The sequence below is a fragment of the Diabrotica virgifera genome, chromosome 6 (genome assembly GCF_917563875.1).
Source record: "Diabrotica virgifera virgifera chromosome 6, PGI_DIABVI_V3a".
NCBI lineage: Eukaryota > Metazoa > Arthropoda > Insecta > Coleoptera > Chrysomelidae > Diabrotica > Diabrotica virgifera.
In genome coordinates, this window is record NC_065448.1 from 1973212 (window position 1) to 2000386 (window position 27175).

Consider the following 27175-nt stretch of genomic DNA (forward strand, 5'->3'; position numbering starts at 1 on the left):
TTATTTGCAAAGGTAGAGTTAAACTTGTTAAATCAAATATGCGCAGAATTTGATGAAGAATACAATAATCGGATTTCCAGTGCCCCTTCATTAGGAAAATTTTGTAAAATTTAGATTTTTTAATTTTTGATATTCAATTACGCCCTTTAGCGGTGGAACCACAATTATGAAAATAATTTCCAGGCTTTTCCTGAGGCAACTTTTGTTATAAAATTTTTTATTTCAAAGCTCTACTATAAACGGTTCCTGAGATATGGCCGAGAGCCATTCTTATTGGGACACCCGGTACATTGGAATAAAAATGGTATACACTTTTATTTTAAATCATTTTTCACTTAAACGAGTGTATTTTTAAATTAATTAGATTATAATTTATTGTTTTCATCTGGCACCTCATTACAAATGGTATCCTGTTAAAATGTAGTTTTAGATATTATTTTTTAAAGAGTCCATAAAACAATGTTCGCTATATGGCTTTCGCCAACCTTCTGTATCGTTCAATATAGGTTTCTTCTTCGATTTTCATAGGAAAAACCTATTTTTTTAAGCAACTTCCATAGCTTATCGCGGCCAAAGAGAGAAAAATTATTGTCTCTTACTGCATTTAAATCAAATGTAGGAATCTCCTTGTTTAAATAGATCGAATGAACTTTTCTCGGAAGAACGTTTCTATGAAAGGTATTTCCGTAAGTTGTTTTTCTTCATATCTTTTTGGTTCAGATTGGTTCAGTCATACTGGATCACCTAGTCACTACACTATTAATCATCATCATTCAATCTGGATCTATCCACTGCTGGATATAGGTCTCCCTCAGTATTTTCCATGTATTCCTATTTTGTGCTGTTTGCATTCAATTTACTACACTACACTATTAACCCTTGTTAAAGGTTGTTGATGAACAAGGGAGCCATGGATATTAAACACAATAGTTTTTCCTCTCAGAATACGCGCTGTTTTAAGTTAAGCGGCAACAAATTGAAACGATGATGCCATTTTAACGCGTGGACTGAATTGCTAACTGATAATACCGACCGCGACGGTATCAAATTCGTCATAACAATAATAAATACATATAATATAATTATCTGTCTAAGATACAACTTTTGCAAAATTGTTCCTGCGTATAAAAAAAAGTTAATTAATAGCCAGCTGAAAATTTGTTAATAGCTTAAGGGTATCTAGTCGGACAAACTTTGATATATGGGAACACTCGAACAGGGTAAGTTTTAATTGTGGAACAGGTTAAAAATTTGGAACGGTCATACCACGAAAACGTCACATGTATTTTGTCCGACAGAACTTCCAATTGATTTGTTACCCTTTCATTAAACTCTAATGCAAAAATCAGACTGCTATTCAGAGTGGAACACGTAGAACATGTCAAATGACAGGAATTATGACAGGTGATAAATGGCAGTCTGATTTTTGCATGAGAGTTTAATGAAAGGGTAACAAATCAATTGGAAGTTCTATCGGACAAAATACATGTGACCTTTTCGTGGTTTGACCGTTCCAAATTGTAAATGATGTATAGAGCATCCCAAACCAATTTTTCAGTGCGTCAGAGATCATCAAATTCTCTCTAACGGATTGCAAGTGGAAGTGACAGAAAAAACGTACCTCTTTGATTTTATTAATTCATGTAAAGACTGAAACACTTTTTGTACACACTTATATGACTACTGAAAGACATGGAAAAGCGTACTTTTGAAGTGTGAAAATTATATAAATCCCAGCTCAACGCTTTCGGCTTATAAAAGCATCTTCAGGGCTATGTTCAATAATTTCAAAATACCACTATGAAGAGAGAGGGATGCCATGTAAGATTTAAAAATCTTCTACTCCTTATGCAGTTTTTTATTGGTAGAAAACACTTTGTTTGACGTTTGGAAAAAAATTTAATGGTGTCGGTTGTGGTGGAAGCATTGAAGACATCTAATCCGCTCCGAGCTTCGCTGGTATCGCCACCTACCTACAGGATTACTAGTATAACTTTTACCGGAAATTTTCTGAAAAGAAAAAAGTGTTGCCTATACTCTGTGAGTTTCGCTGGTATGGCTGCTATCGCCATCTAACGGTTGACTAGTGTTCCTATTTCGGCCGGAATTTTAAAGAGGACAGTAGAAAAGCAAATAACAGTTGTTTCAAACTTATTATTTAATTCTTATCGTGTAATATTTACAACCTAAAGAAGTAATTGGATTGTAATAGATAATTAATAGCAGTAAGTACAGAATTTATAATTCATTATGATTATTTTTTAGGATTTTGCTTATCGTTTTGACATTTATGCTGACAACTAATATTAGAAAAACTTTATTCTGCAAAAAAGAATAATAATTTAATATACTTATAGTATAATACTTCTTAAATATTAACTTATGAATGACAGTTAACGGCATCCTACGTTTGATGTGATTGTCGTTATCTTCACGCATTCAAATTTTGTTTCAGGATTGGATTATAAAATTGAAACCGTCAAAATTCGAGAGTGTGCTAACTGATCCTTTAGCTCAAATTTTTCTACCGTTTTAAAATTAAAATTGTGTTTACTTACTTTTTTCTAATTGCATCAATCCATTTTTGTCGTTGAATCACCTTATGCTTAGCGACAGGAAAGTTGTAGAATACACAGTTACTATTGTAACCAGTATTTCGACACTCTTTAATACAACAACTTTCGTGAGATATTTAAAAGCTATAATATGCAACTCTTAATGCAAAACGTCAAAAAGCAAATTTCCAGTAAAGGTTTACAAACTTGTCACTACTGGCGCTCGCGAATTTTTTATTATCCCCTCTACCTACGAGCTCACAGCGTATACGCTGTGAGCTCGTACGTAGAGGGGATATTTACAAATTCGCGAGCGCCAGTAGTGGCAAGTCTGTAAACGTTTACCGGAAATTTGACATAAATATCAAAGTGATTAATTTAAAATTAAATTAAAAACATTAATTATAAAAAATATTAGTTGGTCAAAGCTGTGGTATATATTTTTACCTTAAATATACTTACGTCTTAAATACTGAATTTAAGTTTTTTTAATGTTCCGTAATATGTAATTATAAATTAATCTTAGCGCCATCTACACGATAATTGTGAAAGTATCCGAAGTAAGAAATTCATATTTTATCAATAGAAAGTCAAAATGATTAGCAAAATCTTAAAAAAATCTATTACAATTTAATTACATACTTTTTTGCGTTGTAAATATTAAGCGATGACAATTAAATAATAAATTTAAAAATTACCGGTAAAAGTTGAATTAATAACCGCTAGGAACGACACCAGCGAAGCTCAGAGCGTACACAGGCACAGAGGACTCTCACACAAAAAACACATTACAGAGATTTGATCATGGTAAGGTCAAAAAAACCTTACTATCTAAAGCGTACATACTTTATTTATTTTTGCGTTGAAATATTTAAAATATTAATATTTTGGCAAATATTTGTATAAATATTGATGTTTATATAAAAATATTCTGACAACTGTCAGGTTTAACTAAAATGTCATGTAATCATTTGCGACATTCATGCCCCGCGCACTCTAATAAAAAATATGTAATCGTATTTATTTTCCTTCCATTTTGTCAGAGGCGCTGATGTCGGCATTGTGATTGGTGGAACATGACTTCTGACAAGTCTTGCACTATCTGTGAATCTGTGTTCAGTGTTCGTGTTCGTTCGTTCGTTGTCGTTCAGTTATTTTATATGGTCGGTTATGTGATATGTTTGTGTCACCATAAAAAGCTGATATTCAGTCGTGTTTTTTGATATTTTGTAATCGAGTAACTTTTTAAAGGTAAGTTTTTCTGATTGTAAGGTAGAGATTTTCTGATTGTAGGTACTGTTTATTCAACAGTTTTAAAATACACATTTTATTTCGCGTTTTGGTGTTAGGTCTAATGGCTCCGTTCAGCTGTTGTGTGCAGACGGTGGAAAAGTTCAACAAGTATAAACATTTATTTAATCCAAATTGAATACTCATATTTCTATGTAAAATGTCACAATATTTTATAAATAAATAAGTAAGAAACAAAAGTTGTTTGTGTTTTACCTTTATTGTCCACTTGAATAAAATATTAAATATTGGATTGGAAGTACCGTATGGAGGCTATGTACCTAGTATGGAGGCTAGATTATGGCACCCTTCCTATCCAATCAACAACAAGAACGTTTAAAATTTCACACCTATCATGTCGAAGCTACAGACCACTTATGTGGAGGCCAGATTTGTAGTACCCTTCCATTTAACCAGGTGCTGAGATGGCGCAGAAATACGTGACATGTTTTTTAAAGAGTAAGATCGCATTCTACCAAATCACACAACACTTTTTTCTATGGCGACATTCTTAAAATCCTACATGACGTGAAAATGAATGACGCACTGAAAAAAGGGTTTGGGATCATCTATACCTAAACAAATTAATGGATTACTGTAACCCGTAATTAAAAAAAAACTTATTGGTTTCAACTAAACTACATCCGTACGGCAGTAGTTTATGACCTTGACGTTAACCCTTAACCTCTATTTGAAGATAAGTATTTTTGTAATGAGCTGCCAGTTACAAGTAAAGAGACTTTAAAAATATTTCTTACCTTAATAAGCTCTCCATATCTTTTTCTTGGACATCTCTAAGGATAACAATCGGATGTTGGCAGGGGTTGGCCTTCAGCAACCTCTTAAAATAGGGGCTACACGCCGACAACACCACCTTGTGGGCAGTAAACGAACAGCCGTCACACGCCAGCGTCACGTCAACAAAGTCTTCCTCGTCCCTTAAATGTCGAAAGTGCGTCAACATGGATGACTGGAAGTCGTTCCAGCGCAGCGCATATTGCTGCTCTGGGGAGGTGAAGCCCCCCATTGGGCAAAGTGAAGGGGCTATTTCTACGCCAATGGTGGGGCCTTTTGGGAACGTGTCGGTAGATGGCGCACGTCGTGCGAGGTTATGTCAATGCTATCTTGTTAGCATTTAAGATCTGTGGCACTTTGGTTTCTGAGGATTTGTCTTTGTTTGGAGTCTTCTTGTTTTTGAGGTAGTTACTGGCTGCTCTGCTGTCTTTCGATTTTGTTCGGATTTGTTTGCTATAACATTCGTGTCCTTCAAAGTTTGATTAATTTCTGAAACAAAAAAAGATTGGTTATTTAGCAACTCACAAACATGACTTGGGTTATAGGATCTAAATTTTAAGATCCTAAATCATATAGTACAAAGAATTAAATTCAAAAATTATTTATTTATTTATAAAGTTCAACAGCCTTAAGGGGATAGGCGAAAACTTTCGGCTCCAATGCTATTTAAGTGCATTCATTTTTTTTGAATCCTGAGAAAACTAATACCATTGTTTATACAGGGTGTCCAGAAACTCTACCGACAAACGAAGACAGGAGATTCCTCAGGTAGTTTTAAGACAATTTAACCAAATTCACCTAGTCCGAAAATGCTTCCTAAGGGAGCTAGAGCTGATTAAAAATGGCGTCTTGTCATTAGTTTTTGAAATTTTTTTTCAAAAAAACGGTGTATTTTACAAACTTAAAGCAAGAGTAACTTCTACTATTAGAACATATCATAATTTAATAATCTAGTGTCAAAAATGCTTAAAAATTAAAGACAAAAAAAGTTATGCGATAAAATAATTGTTGACCTACCCAAAACCGACGCATATGACTGATACTTGAAATTAGCAATTAATGTAATCGATTCACTAATGGAATATATAATTAAACGTACAAGTTTTCGTTTTTTCAAATAGTTTTTTTTTAATTTATTTTTTGAAATTTAAAGAACGAAAAATTTTCAAATCGATTTTTCTAGAAAACGGTCTAACCTATCGACTTAAAACAAGAGTACCTTTTAACACAAGAATACCTCACAATTTAATATTCCATAGTCAAAAATGCTAAAAAGTTAAAGATAAAAAAGTTATGCGATAAAGTAACCGCTGCCCCACCCAAAACGGACGCCTATGACCGTTACTAGAAATTTGCAATGGATGGAATCGATTTATCTCTGGAAGAATACGCATATCAAATTTTGTTTTCCTAAATAGAAGCGATCCGGAGGTATTTAAGAAAAACTAATTACCAAACGCCATCTTCAAATAGCTCTAGCTCCCTTAGGAAGCGTTTTCGGACTAAGTGAATTGGGTTAAATTGTCTTAAAATTATCTGAGGAATCTCCTGTATTCGTTTGTGGGTAGAGTGTCCGGACACCCTGTATAGGGAGATATAAACAATGCTATATAAACAGTGCTAATACGTATTTTTGAAAAATTTAAGCACAGAATGAAAGATTACATCACTATACCGAGGGTAAAGAGTCCCTAAAAACTTTTATTTATTCTAATAAGTTACAGGGGTGAAAAAGAAGAGAACATTGAGTGTGATTTTTAATTTCAAATATCATCTTCAAAAGAAACCTTTTGTTTATTCTAAAGGACTTTTTACCCTCGGCAATGACGAAATCTTTCATTCTACGTTTAAAATTTTCAAAAATATGTATTAGTTTTCCAGGATTCGACAAAAATGAACATCATGTCCGTGGTGATATTTTCCAAATCGAACATTCGCTATCTTTGTCATACAAAGCACTCAGTCAAACAAAATGACAGTAGTGCGCGTGTAGTAGATACTGACAGTGACAATTCTAAAGCTTCCATACTAGTGAGAATTTTACTACACGTAATTTACCGTGTAAAGAAAAAAAAAGTAGGAATAGGTAAGTGTCGATTCGCTCAGTAAAATATTTGCGCCTACGCTCTTAAAAGTCTAGGGTTGAAAAGTTTCATTTTCCATTACAATTACTGCTAATATTTATTTATATTAAATACATCTAATATTTCTTATAGTCTTTCCATAAAATATATTTCTTAACCACGTCCTTCCATTGAATTCTGTCCAATGACTTTTCTTTTTAATTCTCAATATTACTTATTCGTAAGTCTTCATATACGCTGTCCTTTCATCTCTTTCTTAGTCCTTTTCTTCTTTTTTGTATTGGTTTTTGTGAAGTACCATTTTCGGCATTCTTTCCTTTCAATTCTTTCAGGGCCGGTTGTTCGAACGCTAATCAACAATGATCACTATCAAATATTTAATTACTGTCACCAAAACTGTCAATGTCAACTTTTATTGGGTTGCTGAAAACATAATTGATTAAAATTATGAGATTAGTTAATCAATTAACATAACAATTATTAACATAATTGATTAAGTAATTTCATATTATGTTTTCAGCAACCTAAACAAAGTTGACATTGACAGTTGGTGACAGTAATTAAATATTTGATAATGATCATTGGTGATTAGCTTTCGAACAACCGGCCCTTAATTGTTTCCCAAAGATCGTATTCTCTGTGCTTTGATTAGTTCTTTTCTTTAATTCTGTAAGTCTCTGACCGTCTATTTTCACACCTCATTGCTCTTTGTATTTTTCTCTCTCACCTTTCCAAAACGTCGATTTCTGATTTATTAAGTACATGTTTAGCATGCATATGCAGCTGTAGGGCTGATAACTGTTTTGTAGATTCTGATTTTTGTTTTTCTTGGGCCATATTTCCATTTCTGTTAACTTCTGCTCTAGGCATCGTTTATCGATTTTCTATCTTTAGAATATTCAAGTCATTGCCATTCACCATTTTTCTTATGGTCTCACTTTCCTTATGAAATGAAGGACACTTATGTAATTTCCTTATTTTGTTTGTTCTCCAACTCCAAACTGAGTGATCAATGTTACAAGTATGGAAAAGAAAACTACTTTTTAGGATATTTGGAGAGAAACTCATAAACAATCAGTGGACACGAAGAACAAACAAAGAGTTAGAAGAGATATAAGGAGCTCGATATAGTTGCTTGATATAGGAATCCTAGTAAGCGCACCAAGACTTAGATGGTTAGGATTTTTCCAACGAATGGCCTAAGGTAGAATGGCAAAACTCTTGTTAAACGCTGCAATAGGTGGAAAGAAGAGAGAAGGAAGGCTTAGGACCAGATGGAATCATGAAGTTAATGACGACCTGAGGTATCTCAATATTAGCAATTGGTAAGAACCAGCAAAGACCAAACAGGAATGGAGGAAGATTGTAAACCAAGCCATGAGACTGCTTGGCTCGAACTTCGAAGTGCTAACATATTATTATTACATATTACAGAATTCAGGTAGGTAATATTTCCAGCCACTGGTTACAGACCAGTGGAAGCGAACCAGACAATCATCATCATCGGTGACCGCTGACAACCCATGGAGGGCCATGGTCGCCCGTTGGGGTTTCTAGGCTCTAAAGTTTTACATGGTGTGGAGGCCAGCCACACGTATATCTCCTCAAAAGTTCTAAACGATATTTATCTAAAATATTACTTTCTTGTTTCTTTTTTTTGAGGAGGTCTTTTCGGCGTTATGTGTGTTTTGCTTGTTTGACTATAGCTGCCCATGTTTTTCTTTCCTTTGCTTGTTTTTCCCATTCTCGTATTCCTAGGTCTTTCAGATCCTGGTTAATACCATCAATCCATCTCTTTCCAGGCCTACCTCTCGGTCTCTTCCCATTTAATTCTTTTCTAAGTACTTTTTTTGTATTTCTCTTATCATCCACCCTTTCTACGTGTCCTAACCAACTCAGTCGTTTACTTCGTATTTCTTTTCGAACCAGAAAATACTATGTGCAAAACAAGAAAAAACTCAAATGAAACAAAACATGTATACCAAAGAAACACAAAATTACTTATTGGTTATCATTTCTTATAATCCTTAACGTAATTAACGAGATATTAATTGCAATACAATCAAAATATTCCGAGTAATATTCAAATGGATCAAAATATAATTATATTTTTGATTACTATTAGTAATTTAATTTTTTGTTTTGACTGTACCTCGATTCAGTAGTTTTTAGAAAACAAACAAGGCTTAATTTGGAAAATGTTTATGGTATTTTAATTGGTGCTAGCACTAATTACAATTATTATTCACTTGATGCTGTTACAGCAATGTTTGATTAATGTAGTACATGCGGCTTAATGCAAAATTAAGTATATCTATTTAGGGTGTACAAATTGAATGATTAAACCCATTCAAGCCAGCGTTCTATTTATAGATCACTGAACATTAAATTTTTTTTCGTCCCTTAAAATTTGTTTAAATTTAAAGAAAAATTTTCAAGAAAACAAAGTTTTAAGGCGAAATACGGACAACATAGGCAACAAAAATATGTACTACATAATAAGAAACAAGGATGGAAACAATTCCACAGATAGGACCAAAATCCTCGAGGTTTTTTTATAGCAAAATGTATAAGAGCACCAATGAAAGGCAAGATCAGTCAGTCTCTGTCCAAAATGACAAATCAATGATCAGAAATAATGCCAGAAATCACACCTCACGAAGTCGAAACGTTAGTTTTAGCAATGGAAAATAACAAATCTTCTGGCGATGGAGTAGTGATTGAGGCGATCTAACAAGGCGGAAATAAAATTATCCAGGATGTGATCAGACTTTCCACTGAATGTACCTATCAAGGAAAAACCATTCTCAATGGAACAGTGCAGTTATTGTTTCATTGCACAAGAAAGGAGACAGTAGATCGGGATACAGACTAATGATCACTTACTAGTGATAACGAAACTGATAGAAAAGTCTGCAGGATACAGCAAAGAATATCTGAACAAGAAACAAATAAATTCTGTATACAGGAGTACGGCAAGGATCCAACGTCTCTCCAAAGCTATTCATGACGCGTTTAGAACATGTATTTCTAAGAAGGGAGAATGGTATCAACATAATTGAAGCGGATTAACCTAGTTGAGTCCCAGAATTTATAATCCGTCTTTCCAATAGCCGAGTTGAGTCCCGAAGATGGGTAAATTGAGTCCCGTGTCTACCTGGGGCTTAGTCGGTGTACGTAATGATTTCTAGGAATGAGAAAACAATAATTTATTTTATAACATATAATTTTATTACAAAAATGTATATACAGTAAACAATATAACATACATTTACATGCTAAGTAACGTATTTTTTTTTTTTATTTTAACCCCACATTTATTACAATCTATCTATACAATCTAAACCTAAATGTTTAGGTAGATAACAGACAATAAGTAATAGGACTGACAATAATTAGGAATGACATGTAGGGAGGCATCCAGTGATGCACCCCTTTTTTAAAACTTAGCCTACAACACTGACTATTTCTGACATAAACTTATACACATTAATTTAGTACCTATTGTTCACTTAACTCTAACGGAACTTTTCGTTTTAACCTACGAACAGTACGCGGTTTATTCACTAAATTTTTTGCTAACACGTTTGGATGCACTTTAAGTTTTTCTGTATGTTTTTTCGCGCACTTTTTGATGTCATCTTTGACGTATGGTAGTCCGGCGTCCCGATGGATGGCTTCATTGGTTATGAACCATGGAACTCCTAGTATTGATCTCAATATTTTGGACTGAAATCTTTGTATGATTTCAATGTTGGAATGTGCGGCGGTTCCCCATAATTCTATCCCATAAGTCCACACTGGTTTTAGGATGGATTTGTAGATTAATATTTTATTTTCAGTTGATAGTTTTGATTTTTTGCCCAACAGCCAATATATGGTTCTTAACTTATGACCCAGTTGTTTTCGCTTAGTAAATATATGCTTCCTCCAGTTTAATCTTCTGTCCAAGTACATACCTAGATATTTGACTTCATCCCCTTGTGGGATTCATTTATCGTTTAAGTATACAGCCGGACATGTTTCCCTACGCGTGGTAAATGTTAGGTGTAGCGATTTGTTTTCATTAATTTTGACTCTCCATTTTGTCATCCATTGTTGAATTTTATTTAGATTATTTTGTAAGATTTCTGAGGCTATTTTGGGATTTTTGTTCGATGATAGTATTGCCGTATCATCCGCAAATGTGGCTGTAGTGATATGTGTATCTGTCGGTAAGTCAGCAGTGAATATAAGGTATAATATAGGTCCTAGTACACTTCCTTGGGGCACCCCAGCGAGAATTTGTTGTATGTTTGTGTATTCATTCTCATACTTTACCTGGAAGTTTCTGTTGGTGATATATGACTTTAAGAGTATATAGTAATTTGTAGGTAAATTCTGTTTTAGTTTACATAATAGGCCTTTATGCCAGACTTTATCAAATGCCTGACTTACGTCCAGAAATACCGCCGAGCAGTACCTATTATTTTCAAAGTCCTCGTTGATTCTCTCTACAATTCTATGTACCTGTTGTATTGTTGAATGTTGTTTTATAAACCCAAATTGGTGTGGTGGTATTAGTTTTTTGTTTTCTAGTATAGGCATTAGCTTAGTAAGTGTCAGCTTTTCAAAAAGTTTGACTACCACGGGAAGAAGACTAATAGGACGGTAGGACTGTACATTTTCTTGTTCTTTTCCTGGCTTTGGTATCATTGTTATTTGTGCTAGTTTCCACTGTGATGGGAAATGACCTAGTCTCATTATAGAGTTAAATAACTGTGTCAGAAATTGGAAGCCTTTCTCTGGGAGTTGCTGAAGAGTTTTTCCTGTAATCAGGTCGTATCCTGGAGCCTTTTTTGGATCGATGTTGTGTTGTATAATATTTTTTACCTCATTTTTTGTGAATCTTTTTTCAGGAAGTTCTAGTTGATAAGGTTTTGTGAGTATCGAAATAATTTCTTCTTCAGTTTGTAGTGAGTAACTTCCCTCATTTGATGTAAAGAATTTTTTAAGGTGTGTCGCAAATGTTTCGGCCTTTTCTAGAGGACTTCTCGCCCATTGTCCTGTTTGTGTTCTTAGTGGTGGGACTGTATAGTTCTGCCTTCGTAGAGTCCTTGTAGCCTTCCATAACGAGTAGTCAGTAGCTTGAGTTGCATCTAGTTTTTGTAGGTATTCCTGAAAGCTTGCATTTTTTTCTGCTATTATCGTAGTTAAGTTAAGTAACGTATTTAAATGCCAATCTATGTACATGTATGTTTTTGTTTTCAAATAAATGTGTAATGTAATATTCAAAAGTTCCTTCTAAGTATATAAATGGTGTCCAAACCTGCTAAAAATTGTAAATTGTTGTTGCAGGAAAACATAATAATTTGGTTTTCTATGTCGTTTACCATTAGAAAATCCTCGTTTTTGTTGGTTTTCACTGGAAATGTTTTAATGTTCATGAGCTTCTTCCATACTTTTTGGCAATTTAAACAGAAGAGATCGTCGGGCGTTATACACATATTTTTCGGACCAATTCCACTTCTTTGGTAGTCAACGTACTAATATCGCCATTTCGTAATTCCTCATGCAAAATTTTCACATCACCCATTTTTATAGGTCGTTCACTGATATCTTTTACGGTCTTTCGCTTCAAGAAGTTACTTAACATTTGACAATTGAATACATCTTCGTTTAATTCACTATGATTGTGGTCATTCATAATTTCCGTCACTAAGTTGTCCCCTTGGGTTTTAAAAATGCTTTACATTTTTCTTTCGTCTGCGCACAACAAATCCAACGCTTGCCGTCATTTTTTAAAGATTTGTGAAAACGATATTTGAAGCCAAGCCATTCAACATAATCAATTGTTGTTTTCCTTTTTCACTAAGAACAATTATCACATAACTCATTTTGACAATCAACTTAACACCGTATCGTATATGTACAGATACATCGCACTCTAATAAATATTTTGTGGTGTACATATTACTTTTTGTATTTGATTACCATAAATACAGAACCAATAAAATACTTACAAATTAAAAAGCTATTAAAAGGTAATTAGAAGGATTACGATGCCCGGGACTCAATTCGACCATCTAAATATTTTGACCCTTCTTAATTCAGGTATATGGGACTCAATTTACCTATGTCCAATTGAAGAGTTGAATACTGAATACTGAGATTAACCAGAAAATTTTATCAAAAACTGAAAAACAATTCCAAATAAAGTGCAGAAGGTTAACACTACCGTCACTACCAGAACAATATTGTGGAGAATCTAATAATTTGCTTTTTTTTAAGTTTAAATACATCATAATATGAACAAAGCAAATCACAATTATTGTGACTTACTTATGTAAGCGTTCTAAACATTAAACATTTTTATGAAGTGTTTATTCCAGAATAATCGTAAAAATGTTACCGTAATTATACAAAAAACTTGCTGTTAACAAAAGCACTAAATAAATACTATCAACAATGTTATTAATGTTATTTATCTATCTAATTAGCGCCTAAACGCGTAATACAATCGTCCCCCTCCACGACAATTCGTTCAAACAATACATTTAATATTTATTACAACAATTAAAAATTTCTTACAGAGGGGGGGGGGCAATTATCGTTAATGGAGTATTAACTACACATAGTCTAGGAGCTAGGGGGGAGTTGAGTATGCATCTTTATGTCCCCTCGGTACAATTAGGTTTTTTTTTGTTGGTGCGTACACTCAAAAAAATTTAGTTCGTAATATTGATTAACAGTGATTACTGAATAGTATTTCGTTGTCACAACAACTTAATTTCTTGTTTCAACGAACTTTTAGACATTGACGAATGTATTTGGTTATTGTCACAATGATTGAATAATAATTGTGAGAATAACTAGAGTACATTAATCAATAACACTCAATTTATTCAGCCAATAACTTAGTTTCGTATATTTATTAAATACTGTTAATTTTGGCAGCAACTTACGTTCTTGATTTCGTAGATGACAAGCAATTACCTTGGTTTATCGTGACAACGTACAGATTTCATTAAAACAATGTACAAATGATGTTAATATAGAGTAATATATGATTATTGAATAGATGTACATTGATTGTTGTGACAACGAATGCATTAATCAATCTACTACTGTATTTAATACTCACAATCAATGCGTTCATTGTGACAATAATTGTAGTTGTTGAGACAATAAATGTTTTGCTTTACCATTTGAAAGTTAACGGCTTTTCCTTATCGTGATACCCCTAGCTTCTCTGTGTTACCGGAGTGCCGAATAATAATTGCATTTCGTTTTTAAGTGTAGTCCGTAGTAGAAGGAAGTTTTTGTGTGTCTATTATCGTGAAATTTCGGACGAATTCTTCTTAAATGTATTCATTTTTTTCGAATCCTGAGAAAACTAATTATTATTTTTGAAAATTGAAATGCAAAATAAAATATTACAGTATTATCGAGGGTCTGAAGTCCCTGAGAACATCTATAATGATTATTTTAATAAGTCACAGGGGTGAAAAAGAGAAAATTTAGTATGATTTTTAATTTCAAATAGGCATACCATTCAACAGAAACTTTTTGTTTATTCTAAGGGACTAATAATGCCCCTTGGTAATAATGTAATATTTTATTCGGCGTTTAAATCTTTCAAAAATACTTATTAGTTTTTTCAGAATTCCAAAAAAAATGAATGCGTTTAAAAAGAATTCGATCGAAACTTTGCACCTGCGCTCTCAAAAAGGATTAAAGTGTTATACATTTTTGGAATCACTATTTCAAACGCTTTTAAATAAGCTGTCACATGACTACTTTCCCATTAAAAAAACCAAAGTTACGCCGCGCCTGTCACCTGAAGAGGAATCGTGTAAAGTTCAAAACATTGATGTTATAATATACTTTGATTATTTTAAAAATCGACCTGTCCGAGCGTTTTGCTTATGTGCTAAAAATAAATAAGTTAATAAGGGGTTGGGGGGAGTGTAACACTTATTCCAGTACACTGTATAAGTGAAATCATATGAAAAATCACACAGTGTAAAGTCCTTTAGGTTAAGGACAAAAAAGGGGGATTTAAAAAATTATTATTAATCAATTAATATCATACATAGTAGGAATAAACGAAACTGATTGTACATAAGAATGAATAGAATTGCTTGTAAGAAAAGACGTATTTATTGTGGGAATGAACGGAATTAATTGTAGCAATAAACGGAAATAATTGTAGAAATAAACGAAATACGTTAGGAGAAATAACACTGTTATTGACACAACGAATAGTATTCGTCGGTCAATTAACGACGTTGTTGTTTCAATAAATAGTGTTCGTTGACTCAGTGAACAGAGTTCGTAATATCAATAAATAGTGTTCGTTGACTCAGTGAACAGAGTTCGTAATACCAATAAAGTAATATTATAGTATACATAATGAATGTTCATCCATTCAATAAACGTAATACATTGGCTCAACGAACGAAAAAAATTAATTGATGAACATCGTTTTGTTGTCCCAATAAAACCAAGAATTGGACAAATTTTAAGTATTGCGTTTGTTGTCTGAATTTTTGAACATTTTTATTGATATTACGTACCTTTTTCGTTGAGTGTAGGTTCGATTTTTCGAGGGTACCAGGCCGAAAACTCGTTCATGTTCAGCCGTCGACATGCTTCGTAGAATCGATAAAGTTGTCTTTATAGGTCATCCTCTGCAATAAGGGCTACATCATCCGCATAGCACACTATACTGATTCTACTGTGACCGAAGACCGAGTCTGTATCCTAGTTGTAGCGATTCCACATCTTAGAATGGGCTGAGGCTGTCTTCCTGCCTGATTCCCCTGGTGATGGTATATTGACCGTAGTGGTGTCGTTTGTTTTAATTTTTGTCGTGTTGTTATTTTTCATCTGTTTTATAATTTCCACAATTCTTGTCGGTATCCTTTTTTGCTTCATTTTCTGTAATGTATCGCTAAGTCTGACTCTGTCAAATGCTTTTGTTAGGTGTACGAAGGAAATGTATGCGAGTTTGTTATATTTTGTTATAATAAATAAGTTATAACAATTAAACATTAAAATTTTCACTAAAAAGTTGCGAATTAATTAACTGCGAGATAATAATAAACTTTGAAAATCTGTCTATGATGGAACAACTCAAAACGAACATATTGTATGTTAATTTTTGACCAAAAGATTGGAATCTGAGCAAAAAATGAACATAGAAACATTTACCAAAGCTTAAAATGTTCGTTTTGAGTTGTTCTATAACTCAGCCAGATTTTCAAAGTTTATAGCTTTTTTGTTTAAATAGTCCGTTCTTTGAAGGTAAAATATTGCAAAACCTCTAAATTTTAAAGAACTGCTTGGAATGACATGAAATTTGGCATACACATAGCTAATAAGTCAAAGAAAAAAAGTGATATTGTGTCGATGTGTGCTTTTGCCCTAGAGGTGAGTTTCACCCCCTTTTGGGGGTGAAAAATATATGTTCGAAATAAGTCCGGAAATAGATAAAATGCCTAATTCTAGCAACTTTTGCTCTATAAAGTTTTTTCAGCAAGTTAATACTTTTCGAGTTATTTGCGAGTGAATATGTTAATTTTTCTACAGAATAACTACGTTTTCAAACGGTTTTTCGCAAATAACTCAAAAAGTAAGTATTTGGTGGAAAAAAATCTGATAAAAAATATAGTACGTAAAAAACTGAAAAACTTGGTGTATATATTAGGTCACTGTATCTAGTAGAAGCAGAGTTATAGCTAATGAAAAATAGGTTCATATTCGTCAAATTCCAAATCGTTTATTTTAAAGTACCATAACCAAAAGACGAAGCACTTTTTTGGGGAAAACTCATTTTAACTTTTTTAAAGTGTTTAAAAAAATGTTAATTTTTGTTTTTTAAAAAAATTTTAGCATCAAAGTAAACAAGTTACGCTCAAAATAAAGTTGGTCCTTTTTTTTGGTAAGAAATCGGGAAAATCACCCCCTAATTAGCATTTCAAATGAACTTAATTGTTATCACTTCAAGTTTTTTACTCACGTATGTATTGACCATACGGTCTGTAAGTTTCATCGGTTCAAAGTCCTTATTTTTGAAAGAGCTGTAGTTAAAAGGGCTTGAACGAGTCACTTATCACGAATGTATGCAAATTTAGAAACACCGAATCTTGACCAATTTTTGTCTTATAGAAAAACAAAAAAATACAAAATATTCAGAAAAGTAAAGCCGATTTTTTTATTGTTTAAGACTTTTGGTATCTCTAACAATTTTTAAGTGATTTTGAAAAAAAAGCATTTTTTTCCAAATTTAAATTTTTAAAAATTTTACTTGGAACCAAAGTTTTTTCAAACATAAGCACTTTGAATCGATGAAACTTACATATCATATAAGCACAACATAAGTAAGTAACTTGTGAAGCGGTAACGATTAATTTCATTTAAGTTGCTAATTGGGGGTGATCTTCCTGATTTTTCTTGCCAAAACAAAAGGGACCAACTTTATTTTGAGCGTAACTTGCTTACATTTGATGCTAGAATTTTTTTTTATAAAAACAGAAATAACGATTTTTTTAAACACTTTAAAAAAGTTGTAATGTGTTTTTCCCAAGAATGCTTTATTATTTGGATATTTCACATTGAATTATTCTATTTGGAATTTTTCGAATATGAATCTATTTTTCAGTTCTAACTCTGCTTTTGCTAGGTATAGGGACCTAATATATACACCATTTTTTCCCCTTTTTTATAGGCTATAATTTTGCTAAGAATATTTTTTCGACAAAATGCTTCCGTTTTGAGTTATTTGCGAAAAACAGTCTAAAAACGTGGTTATTTTGTTGAAAAATGAACATATTCACTTGCAAATAACTCGAAAAGTATTGATTTAGTGAAAAAACTCTATAAAACAAAAGTTGCTTAAAATTAGTCAGTTTATCCATTTCGGAACTTATCTTGAACATATATTTTTTCACCCTCAAGAGGGGTTGAAAGTCACCACCAGGGCAAAAGCACACATTCGCACAATTAGTTCAGAGAAATAAGGAAAAAAAATATCGTGTTGGTGACACATCCCCCTCCAGGCTGAAACCAAATTTTTCGAGTAATATGGTTATCTATAATAATAACCTATATGTTTCCTGCAGCCGATTTTGATGATATACATAATTATAAACAAATGAAGATCAAAAAACGGTAAATTTTCGCTTTTTTCGTCTATTACTAAAAAATTGGGCATTTTAAACAAATTTGAGAGTAATAAACTCATAAACCGTATAAAAAACTTCAATATGGCGTTCGCTGAATATGTCTATCCTTATTGGTTACTTAGAAAATTGCCAAATAAATCATAAATTTTGAGTTTTTATAAATATTCATAACTTATGTAAAAATTAACTTAGAACCTTCTTATTACACGGAATGCTGAGACTTATGGTGCTTAAATTATACCCTAAATTTCAAAGTAATTGGTGAAATAGTTTAAAAGTTATTTAATTTGTTTATCCAAAATTAATTTTTTTTGCAACACTGTAAGTCAGAAAATGATGAAGTTACAGTAATATTTTGGATAGTTTATAAAAGAAGAAAATTTACAGTATTAATTTAATTTAAAAAAAATGACAAAAAATAATTATAAATATTGCAAAATAATTTTGCAAAAACATGTGAATTAAAAAAATGGGGGGGCTAACTTTGTCCCTAAATCTCCTAGAACAGTTGTTTTTCTTTCTAAATGTGTATAAAAATTCAGTCTTTCTAAATATGAAAAAATAATTTTTCTACGGGTAACGGTTAAAAAGTTATTCTAATTGTTTATAAGTAAGCAAAAAATCGACATGTTTTTGCAAAATAATTTTACACTGTTTAAAATTATTTTTTGTCATTTATTTTTAATTAAGGTAATAGTATAAATGTTCTTCTTTCATAAACTGTCCAAAGTATTATTGTAACCTCATAATTTTCTGACTTATAGTGTTGCAAAAAAAATTAATTTTTGAAAAACAAATTAAATAACTTTTAAACTATTTGACCAATTGCTTTGAAATTTAAAATATAATTTAAGTACAAAAAGTCTCGGCATTCCGTGTAATAAGAAGATTCTAAGTTAATTTTTACCTAAGTTATGAATATTTATAAAAACTCAATATTTATGATTTATTTTGCAATTTTCTAAGCAACCAATAAGAATGGACATATTCAGCGAATGCCATATTGAAGTTTTTTATACGATTTATGAGTTTCTTACTCTCAAACTTGTTTAAAGTGCTTAACTTTTTGGTAATAGACGAAAAAAGCGATAATTTACCGTTTTTCGATGTTCATTTGTTTATAACTATGTATATCATCAAAATCGGCTGCAGGAAACATATGGGTTAATAATATACATGTCCATACTACTCAAAAAATTTGGTTTCGGCCTGGAGGGGGAAGTGTCACGAGAAAAACCTTATTTCTCTGGACTAAATATCACTTTTTTTCTTTGACATGTAAGCTATGCGTATGCCAAATTTCATGTCAATCCAAGCGGTTCTTTAAAATTTACAGCAAAAACCGTGAAAGAATGGACTAAAATCTCTTATAAACAAATTAATTCGCAACTTTTTAGTAAAAAATTTAATGTTTAATATCCCCAAATGTTTAATCAGCCCAAACATCCATCCTTGGACATAGGTCTCCTCTTCTTTTTTCCATACCTCTCTATCTTGGGCATTTGGCATCCATTTTGACACGGCGTATTTCTTCAGGATATCTTCCATCGCATTGTAACCGTCCCCTTTTTATTTTGTGGTTCCACGGTCTCCAATGTATAATAATCTTAGTCCGTCTTTCATTCTTCTGCCTTAGGGTATGCCTTGCCAACTTCCATTTAAGCTTTGTTACTTGGATTGAGACACCATTCGCTTCTTTTCCTGTCTGTTAGTTTAATGTTCAGCATTGGTCTCTCCATGGATCCTTCTGTCTTTGCTATTTTTTCCATATTTTCCTTTGTAAACGTCCAGGTCTGAGAGCCATATATGAGATCAGGTCGTATACATTGATTGAAGAATCTTGTTTTCAGGTCTTTGGGGTATTTTCTGTTAGAATATAAGACAGTTTTCCGAATGGTGCCCAGGCAAATCTTATTCTTCTCTTTATTTCTTCGGTCTGATTTTTGGGCCCCTCTACTATTAATATTATTTATTACAACAATTAAAAATGTTTTACAGAGGGGAGTAATTATCCTTAATGGTGTCTTAACTACACACATGCTTTATGTAAGTGAATAATTATTTGACTACTGGAAAAATAAACTTAATGAACGCATTAGACAAACAAACTCATATAAAAATAGTTGGGTCAATTACCCAATCACCTACGTATATACGCGGCTATAGATCTATTTAGATATTTAAATTGTAATCTTTATTGAAGAAACAGGTAACTGTTCGTTACCGTTTCTTGGGAGTATTAGTCGGATTAAAATCAACCATTTGTTGAGTGTCAAATGCGGCCAAAGGTATGTCAAGAATTTGAATAAAAAAATTTTCGTTGCTAATAATACACAACTTATTTGAAGTTAACTAAAATTCCATAAAACAGCTGAACTATAGATCTATCGAAAATATACATATACCTACAGGATGGCCGAACAAAATCGAAGTAGAAGCACTCTCAGTAACTACGACATTTTTGAAAAACTAGCGACAGGTAAATTTTTTGTTAAAGGGGGACACATTTTTTCGGCATTTTTGATTATTTTACTTTCACCCCTAAGCCATGGTAATAATCACATCAACGATTTTTAATGACAATAGCATTTTAAAGCCCTTATAATTCCCTGTATATTAGTCCTTAAATTTTTTAATTCGTTACAAGTTACAAGCTATAGTCCATTCTTTCACGGTTTTTGCTCTAAATTTTAAAGAACCGCTTGGATTGACATGAAATTTAGCATGCGTATAGCTTACATGTCAAAGAAAAAAGCGATATTGTTCCGATGTGTGCTTTTGCCCTGGGGGTGACTTTCACCCCCTCTTGGGGGTGAAAAAATATATGTCCAAAATAAGTCCGGAAATTGGTAAACTGACTAATTTTAAGTAACTTTTGTTTTATAGAGCTTTTTCGCCAAGTCAACACTTTTCGAGTTATTTGCGAGTGAATATGTTCATTTTTCAACAAAATAACCACATTTTTAGACGGCTTTTCTCAAATAACTCAAAAAGTAAGTATTTTGTCGAAAAAAACTTTCTTAGCAAAAATATAGCCTATAAAAAGTTTAAAAAAATGGTGTACGCGTTAGGTCTCTGGATCTCGTAGAACCAGAGTTATAGCCAATGAAATATAGATTCATATTCACCAAATTTCAAATAGAATATTTCGACGTGAAATATCCAAAAAAATTAAGCACTTTTTGGGGAAAACCCATTATAACTTTTTTAAAGTGTTTAAAAAAGGCTTTATTTCCGTTTTTACAAAAAGTTTCTAGCATTAAATTTAAGCAAGTTACGCTCAAAATAAAGTTGGTCCCTTTTGTTTTTGCAAACAAAAATCGGGAAAACCAACCCCTAATTAGCAACTTAAATGAAATTAATCGTTACCGCTCCACAAATTATTTTATTTATGTTGTGTTTATATGATCTGTAAGTTTCATCGATTCAAAGTGCTTATTTTTGAAAAAATTTGGTTTCAAAGTAAAATTTTTAAAAATTTAAATTTTGAAAAATATGCTTTTTTTCAAAATAACTTAAAAATTGTTAGAGATACCGAAAATCTCGAAAAACAAAAAAAAGTCATATTTGCTTTTCTGAATATCATGTATTTTTTTGTTTTTCTGCTAGACAAGAATTGATTAAGATTTGGTGTTTCTAAATTTGCATACATTCGTGATCAGTGACTCGTTCAACCCCTTTTAACTACAGCCCTTTCAATAATAAGGACTTTGAACCGATGAAACTTACAGATCATATAAACAATATATACACGAGTCAAGAATCTTGTGAAGTCGTAACGATTAAGTTCATTTAAGATACTAATTAGGGGGTGACTTTCTCGATTTTTTTACCAAAACCAAAGGGACTAACTTTATTTTGAGCGTAGCTTGTTTAATTTTGATGCTAGAAATTTTTTTTATAAAACAAAAATGAAGCTTTTTTTAAACACTTTAAATAAGTTGTAATGAGTTTACCCGAAATGTGCTGCATTTTTGGTTATTTCACGTTAAAGTATTCCATTTGGAATTTGACAAATATGAACCTATTTTTCATTAGCTATAACTCTGCTTCTACTAGGTGTAGAGACGTGATGTATACACCATTTTTTTTTTAAATTTTTACAGGCTATATTTTTGATACGAATGTTTTTTCGACAAATTACTTACTATTTGAGTTATTTGCGAAAAACCGTCTAAAAGCGTGGTTATTTTGTTGAAAAAATGAACATATTCACTGCCAAATAACTCGAAAAGTATTGACTTAATGAAAAAACTCTATAGGACAAAAGTTACTTAAAATTAGCCAGTTTATCCATTTCCTGACTTTCTTTGGACGAATATTTTTTCACCCCCAAGAGGGGGTGAAAATCACCCCCAGGGCAAAAGCACATATCGGCACAGTATCACTTTTTTTCTTTGACTTGTTAGCTATGCGTTTGCCAAATTTCATGTCAATCCAAGCGGTTCTTTAAAATTTAGAGGTTTTGCAATATTTTACCGTTAAAGAACGGACTACTACTGCATTTTATTTATTTAAAAAAACTTTCAAACTGTAATTTGCATTTCTTAGTAGCATTTACCTGTTTAATTAGTTGCTTTATTACGCCAATGGTGAAGATTTGAATTTATTTCTTCGCCAAGCTTTTCGCACATAAAAAGCATTAAACTAAAAGATTCTTTGGTGAATATCAGGTGTAAGCATTAATTTGTAGTCTTTGAAAATTTCTTACCATGGTTTATTCCATTCCGGAAAGATAGCGTTTCGTGAGCCATTCTATGAACAATAAATGTATCAATTTGACAGCTGAGCAATTTAATAAACGGTATTGAGATAAATACGACAGTAAGAAGTATGTTTCGTAGTTAGTAAAAAAAATCAGGAAGCTGGGAATGTAGGTAATAAAAACGAGAAACTGGATATTCTGTAGTTTATGATAGTGAAGTTGAACGCACACTGGTGTAGGTCAGGATGTTGCTAAATTTGCCAAATGCCGTTCATGCCAATCTCATACGTCTTTTAATTTATTCTGTATGATTTTCTCTGCTTGCTTTTATTACTTGCGTCAAATATAATACAGTGGTACCTCGACACACGAGGGTAATTCGTTCCGTAACCTTGCTCGTATGTCAAATTGCTCGTATGTCAAAGCAATTTTCCCCATTGAAATTAACTGAAATGTCATTAATCCGTTCCAGTCCCAAAAAAACCACTTTAGTTGTTTTTGTTAAGTGTTTTTAAATAAGAAAAATGTTTTTACAAGAAGAATACATACATATTCTGTAAAACATAAGAAAAAGTGAGGTGCTTACGGAAGCGCTTAATTTTCATCAGTGGTCTTCGCTTCTTTCGTTACACTTTGCTTATTTTCATCTGCAGCTCGTTTAAAAAAACTGTCCAAAGAGGTTTGTTTCTTCCTCCCTTTCATAAATCGCTCGTGCCTTCTCACATATGTTGTGTTAAGGTTCCTCCTTGAAGCTGCTTCTCTGTCACTCACACCATCATTATTTTTTCCATCTTTTCATGGAGAGAGGTGCGGAGCATGGAAATTATTGTAACGCCCTTAGCTGGCATTATACCCTTTATCACCTCCTTCAGAAGTAGGTAGTCAAAAAGAGGCATGGATTTTAATAAAAAGCGGTTGCTCGTATCTCAAATTTTGCTCTCATCTCAAAGCAAAACATTGCTTGCTCGGCGGCTCGTATCTCAAAACACTCGTATATTAGGGCGCTCGTATATCGAGGTACCACTGTATTCTCGTACTTGTTCTATTTCACTTCCTCGAATTGTGATAGTAGTATCTTGTTCTGAGTTTGTCATCGTGTTTGTTTTGCCTAGATTCATTCTTAAACCTACTGTGTTTGCCTGGTGTTCTAATTCTTAGAGCATATCTTTCAATTCTTCTTTACTGTTGGCTATTAGGACGTTATCATCGGCGCATCTAAGGTGGCTCAAGTATTGTCCATTTATTTTGATTCCTTTATTTGCCCATCGTAATTTCTTGCATACGTCTTCTAATACCTGATTGAATAGATTTGGAATCACCTTGTCTTATTCGTCTTTTTATCGCTATAGAGTTTGTACATTTGTGCAGTTTTATTCTGTTAGTAGCATTTCTGTAGATGTGGTATATTAATTCTGTGTATCCTTAGTCTATTCTGATACTGTGTAGCTTTTTATAGGTCAGTGCTCAGCATTGTCAAAGGCTTTTTCAAAGTCAACAAAAGCGATGAAAATCGATATGTTATATTCGTTGGTTTTTTGGTGCTAAAACCTTTCCTTAAACGGGATGTTCACTTGGATTAAATGTTTAAGTATGATGCAAGTAGCAGCTATAGGTATCTGGGATCAACTAAACTAGCGTCTAAACCATTTTGAAGAACAAAATCCATCCATATAAAATAACTCTTAGTAGTTACCGAACCGCATTTTAGCTTTAATATTTTTTTTTCTCTGATGACGCGCTGTTTCATAAATGGTCTGTAAATCGTCATAATTGCCGCTATTGGTATGATTAAAATCCTAGGATTCTCTAGCACACAGACTGGAAGGAAGCAAAAATTAAATGTATGGGCTGGTATTTTGGTGATCGACTGGTGGGACCATTTTTTTCCTGGCAATTTGACGGGCGAAATGTATTTGCAACTCCTGGAAGATGTGATTATTTCTGCCTTGACTGTTGAAAATAATCAACAAAGATGAAGATCATTTGGTGTTTCAGCAGAACGGTGCTCTTCCTCATAATGCTTTACTTGTTCGTCAATATTTAGACCAACATTTTTCACGGCATTGCATTGGGAGGAGAGGCAGCATGGAGTGGCCTCCTTAGCCTCCAGATTTGTATCCCTTGGATTTTTTGTAGGGACACCTAAAAACTAAAATCTATAGAACACCACCCGATCTCTAGAAGAATTATGTCAACGAATTCCTAAGGATCACTCCGCAAATGTCTCGGAATATGGAAGAATGTTTCGAACAACCCTTTATCATTGTATACAGGGTGTTTGGTAAAGAATGGGCCATAGCTTATCCTCAGGTTCATGAGGTTAAAATAGGCCGATTTAAGCTAACTTGGAGATACAGGGTGTCAAAGTTAAACTTTTTTTTATTTATTATTGAATATTTCCTGGCAGGTATGAGATAACAACATGAAATTTGGTATGTGGGGGTTTTTTCGGTCGAGAAAACTAAATTCCCTACCAAAAATGGTGTATTGCCCAGAGTGCGCCACATACGCCTTTAAGCACTCATTTATTACGTTCAAATTTTTTTATCCCTCACTCTGTATAATTTTGACATTAAAATTTTTATTCTCCTATTAGTTTTACTTAAAAAAGGTATACTTCTTTCATCTCCCTAAACTCAACCGTTTTCGAGATAAACGCATTTTAAATCTGCGATACACCATCATTTTTAGAATAAATCATTGTAGTTCCACCCAAAAATAACTTAAAACCATAATAATTGTGCCAGTTCTCAAATTTATGTCATTTCATCGCAAATTCCATTTGAAGAAATTTGCGATATATTTTTGGATAATTTTATGATTTTAAGTTATTTTTGGGATGTAACTACAATGATATTATGCTAAAAATGATGGTGTATCGCAGATTTAAAATGCGTTTATCTCGAAAACGGTTGAGTTTAGGGAGATGAAAGAAGTATACCTTTTTTAAGTAAAACTAATAGAAGAATAAAAATTTTAATGTCAAAATTATACAGAGTGAGGGATAAAAAAATTGAACGTAATAAATGAGTGCTGAAAGGCGTATGTGGCGCCCCTGGGCAATACATAATTTTTGGTAGGGAATCTAGTTTTCTCGACCCAAAAACCCCCACATACCAAATTTAATGTTGTTATCTCATACCTGGAAATATTCAATAATAAATAAAAAAAAGTTTAACTTTGACACCCTGTATCTCGGTTATTATAAACTTTGTACTAAGGTAAGTTAACTTAAATCGGCCTATTTTAACCTCAGGAACCTGAGGTTAAGCTATGGCCCATTCTTTACCAAACACCCTGTACGCTGGATCTCCGTTTGGTTTTCATCGGGCCACCCTGTATAATTTTTGGTCAGTTGGCATTGTATTGGAAGCGTACTAGTTCACAGTACATCGTCCTTTTTGAAAGATGATTATATAAGTCTTAAAAATGGTTTTAACTGCTCCGTTTGAGCGACTCATATCACTTTCTGAAAAATTTCAGAGTGCACGTTGGACGCATTTCTTCGTCCCGCGTCATTAACATATTTACGTTGTCGGACTAACGAAACGAGGCTGTTTGAAAATTAATAACAAAGTTTTGTAATTAATAAAGATTGTCGATCTCTTGTCCGACAAATTTACAGCCTCGTTTCGTTAGTCCGGCAACGTAAATATGTTAATGACGCGGGACGCGGAAACGCGTCCAACCTGCACTCTGAATTTTTGAAGTTATAGGTACTTCTTTACGATCGAGAGTGAAATTTTATAATGCCGGGCGCATGCGCACACAGACAGTATGTATTTTGTTGCTAATCTTTCAAGATATGTATGTATCAGCCCTGTCAGCGCAAATAAGTGATATTATATCATATAAAAAGATATATTGGTGTTCTTAGTAAATGTATTATTTATTATAATTTTTGTGTCTTTGGATTTGTCTTCCTCGGGAATAAGATATTTTATAATAAGAGTAAGTATATTTAAAGTATTTTTGTATACGTCACTTGGTCCATTAAATTTGTCAGTATGTATGAGAAATCTTGTAACCTGTCAAAGCAAAAGGAATATAGTTCAGTGGTAAAGCGTGTGACCGGAGATCAAGAGGTCCCGAGTTCAAATCCCGGACGATTCATATTCTTTTTTTTATATTTTGGTATCGTTTTAATAAAAATTTTTAAAAAGTGGTAGGTAAAGAAAGTTAGTTTAATATTTAAATAAAATACAAATAACCTGCTAAGTATATTAATTTCGTTGAAATTATAATAATAGAAGTATAACTTCTTACGTGCGTACAAAGTACACACACACATTCTTTTTTTTTTTTTAGAAAGTGGTAGATTTCCTCAAACGAAGCAATTAAAATCATTGTTAAGACTTTTGTAATCATCTTCCAAAAAGGACGATGTACTGTGGAATATACAGCTTCGTCACTGATTAAAAAAATTACATCCTTTATTTGTTTGTATCAATGGCATGCTGGCCATATAAATGAATCGGTGCAATCACCGAGAGGCCGGTCAAATAGGTATTTTTTACAAAAGATTTTGGATGTGACAAAAAACTGTTTTTTTTTTAATTTCCAAACGAATGTTAATTT

The 27175-nt window shown here is 32.7% G+C and overlaps 1 protein-coding gene across 3 annotated transcripts in view; it reads right to left on the reverse strand.

Moving 5' to 3' along the window:
* Positions 1-27175, reverse strand: part of LOC114335764 (protein abrupt) — a 200097-nt gene that overhangs the window by 139620 nt on the left and 33302 nt on the right. For all 3 annotated transcript variants that reach the window (XM_028286057.2, XM_028286056.2, XM_028286058.2), the window contains exon 2: positions 4604-5129. In XM_028286057.2, coding sequence (XP_028141858.1) covers positions 4604-4872 — 269 coding nt within the window. In that variant the 5' untranslated portion in view covers positions 4873-5129. The remainder of the gene's footprint in view (positions 1-4603; positions 5130-27175) is intronic.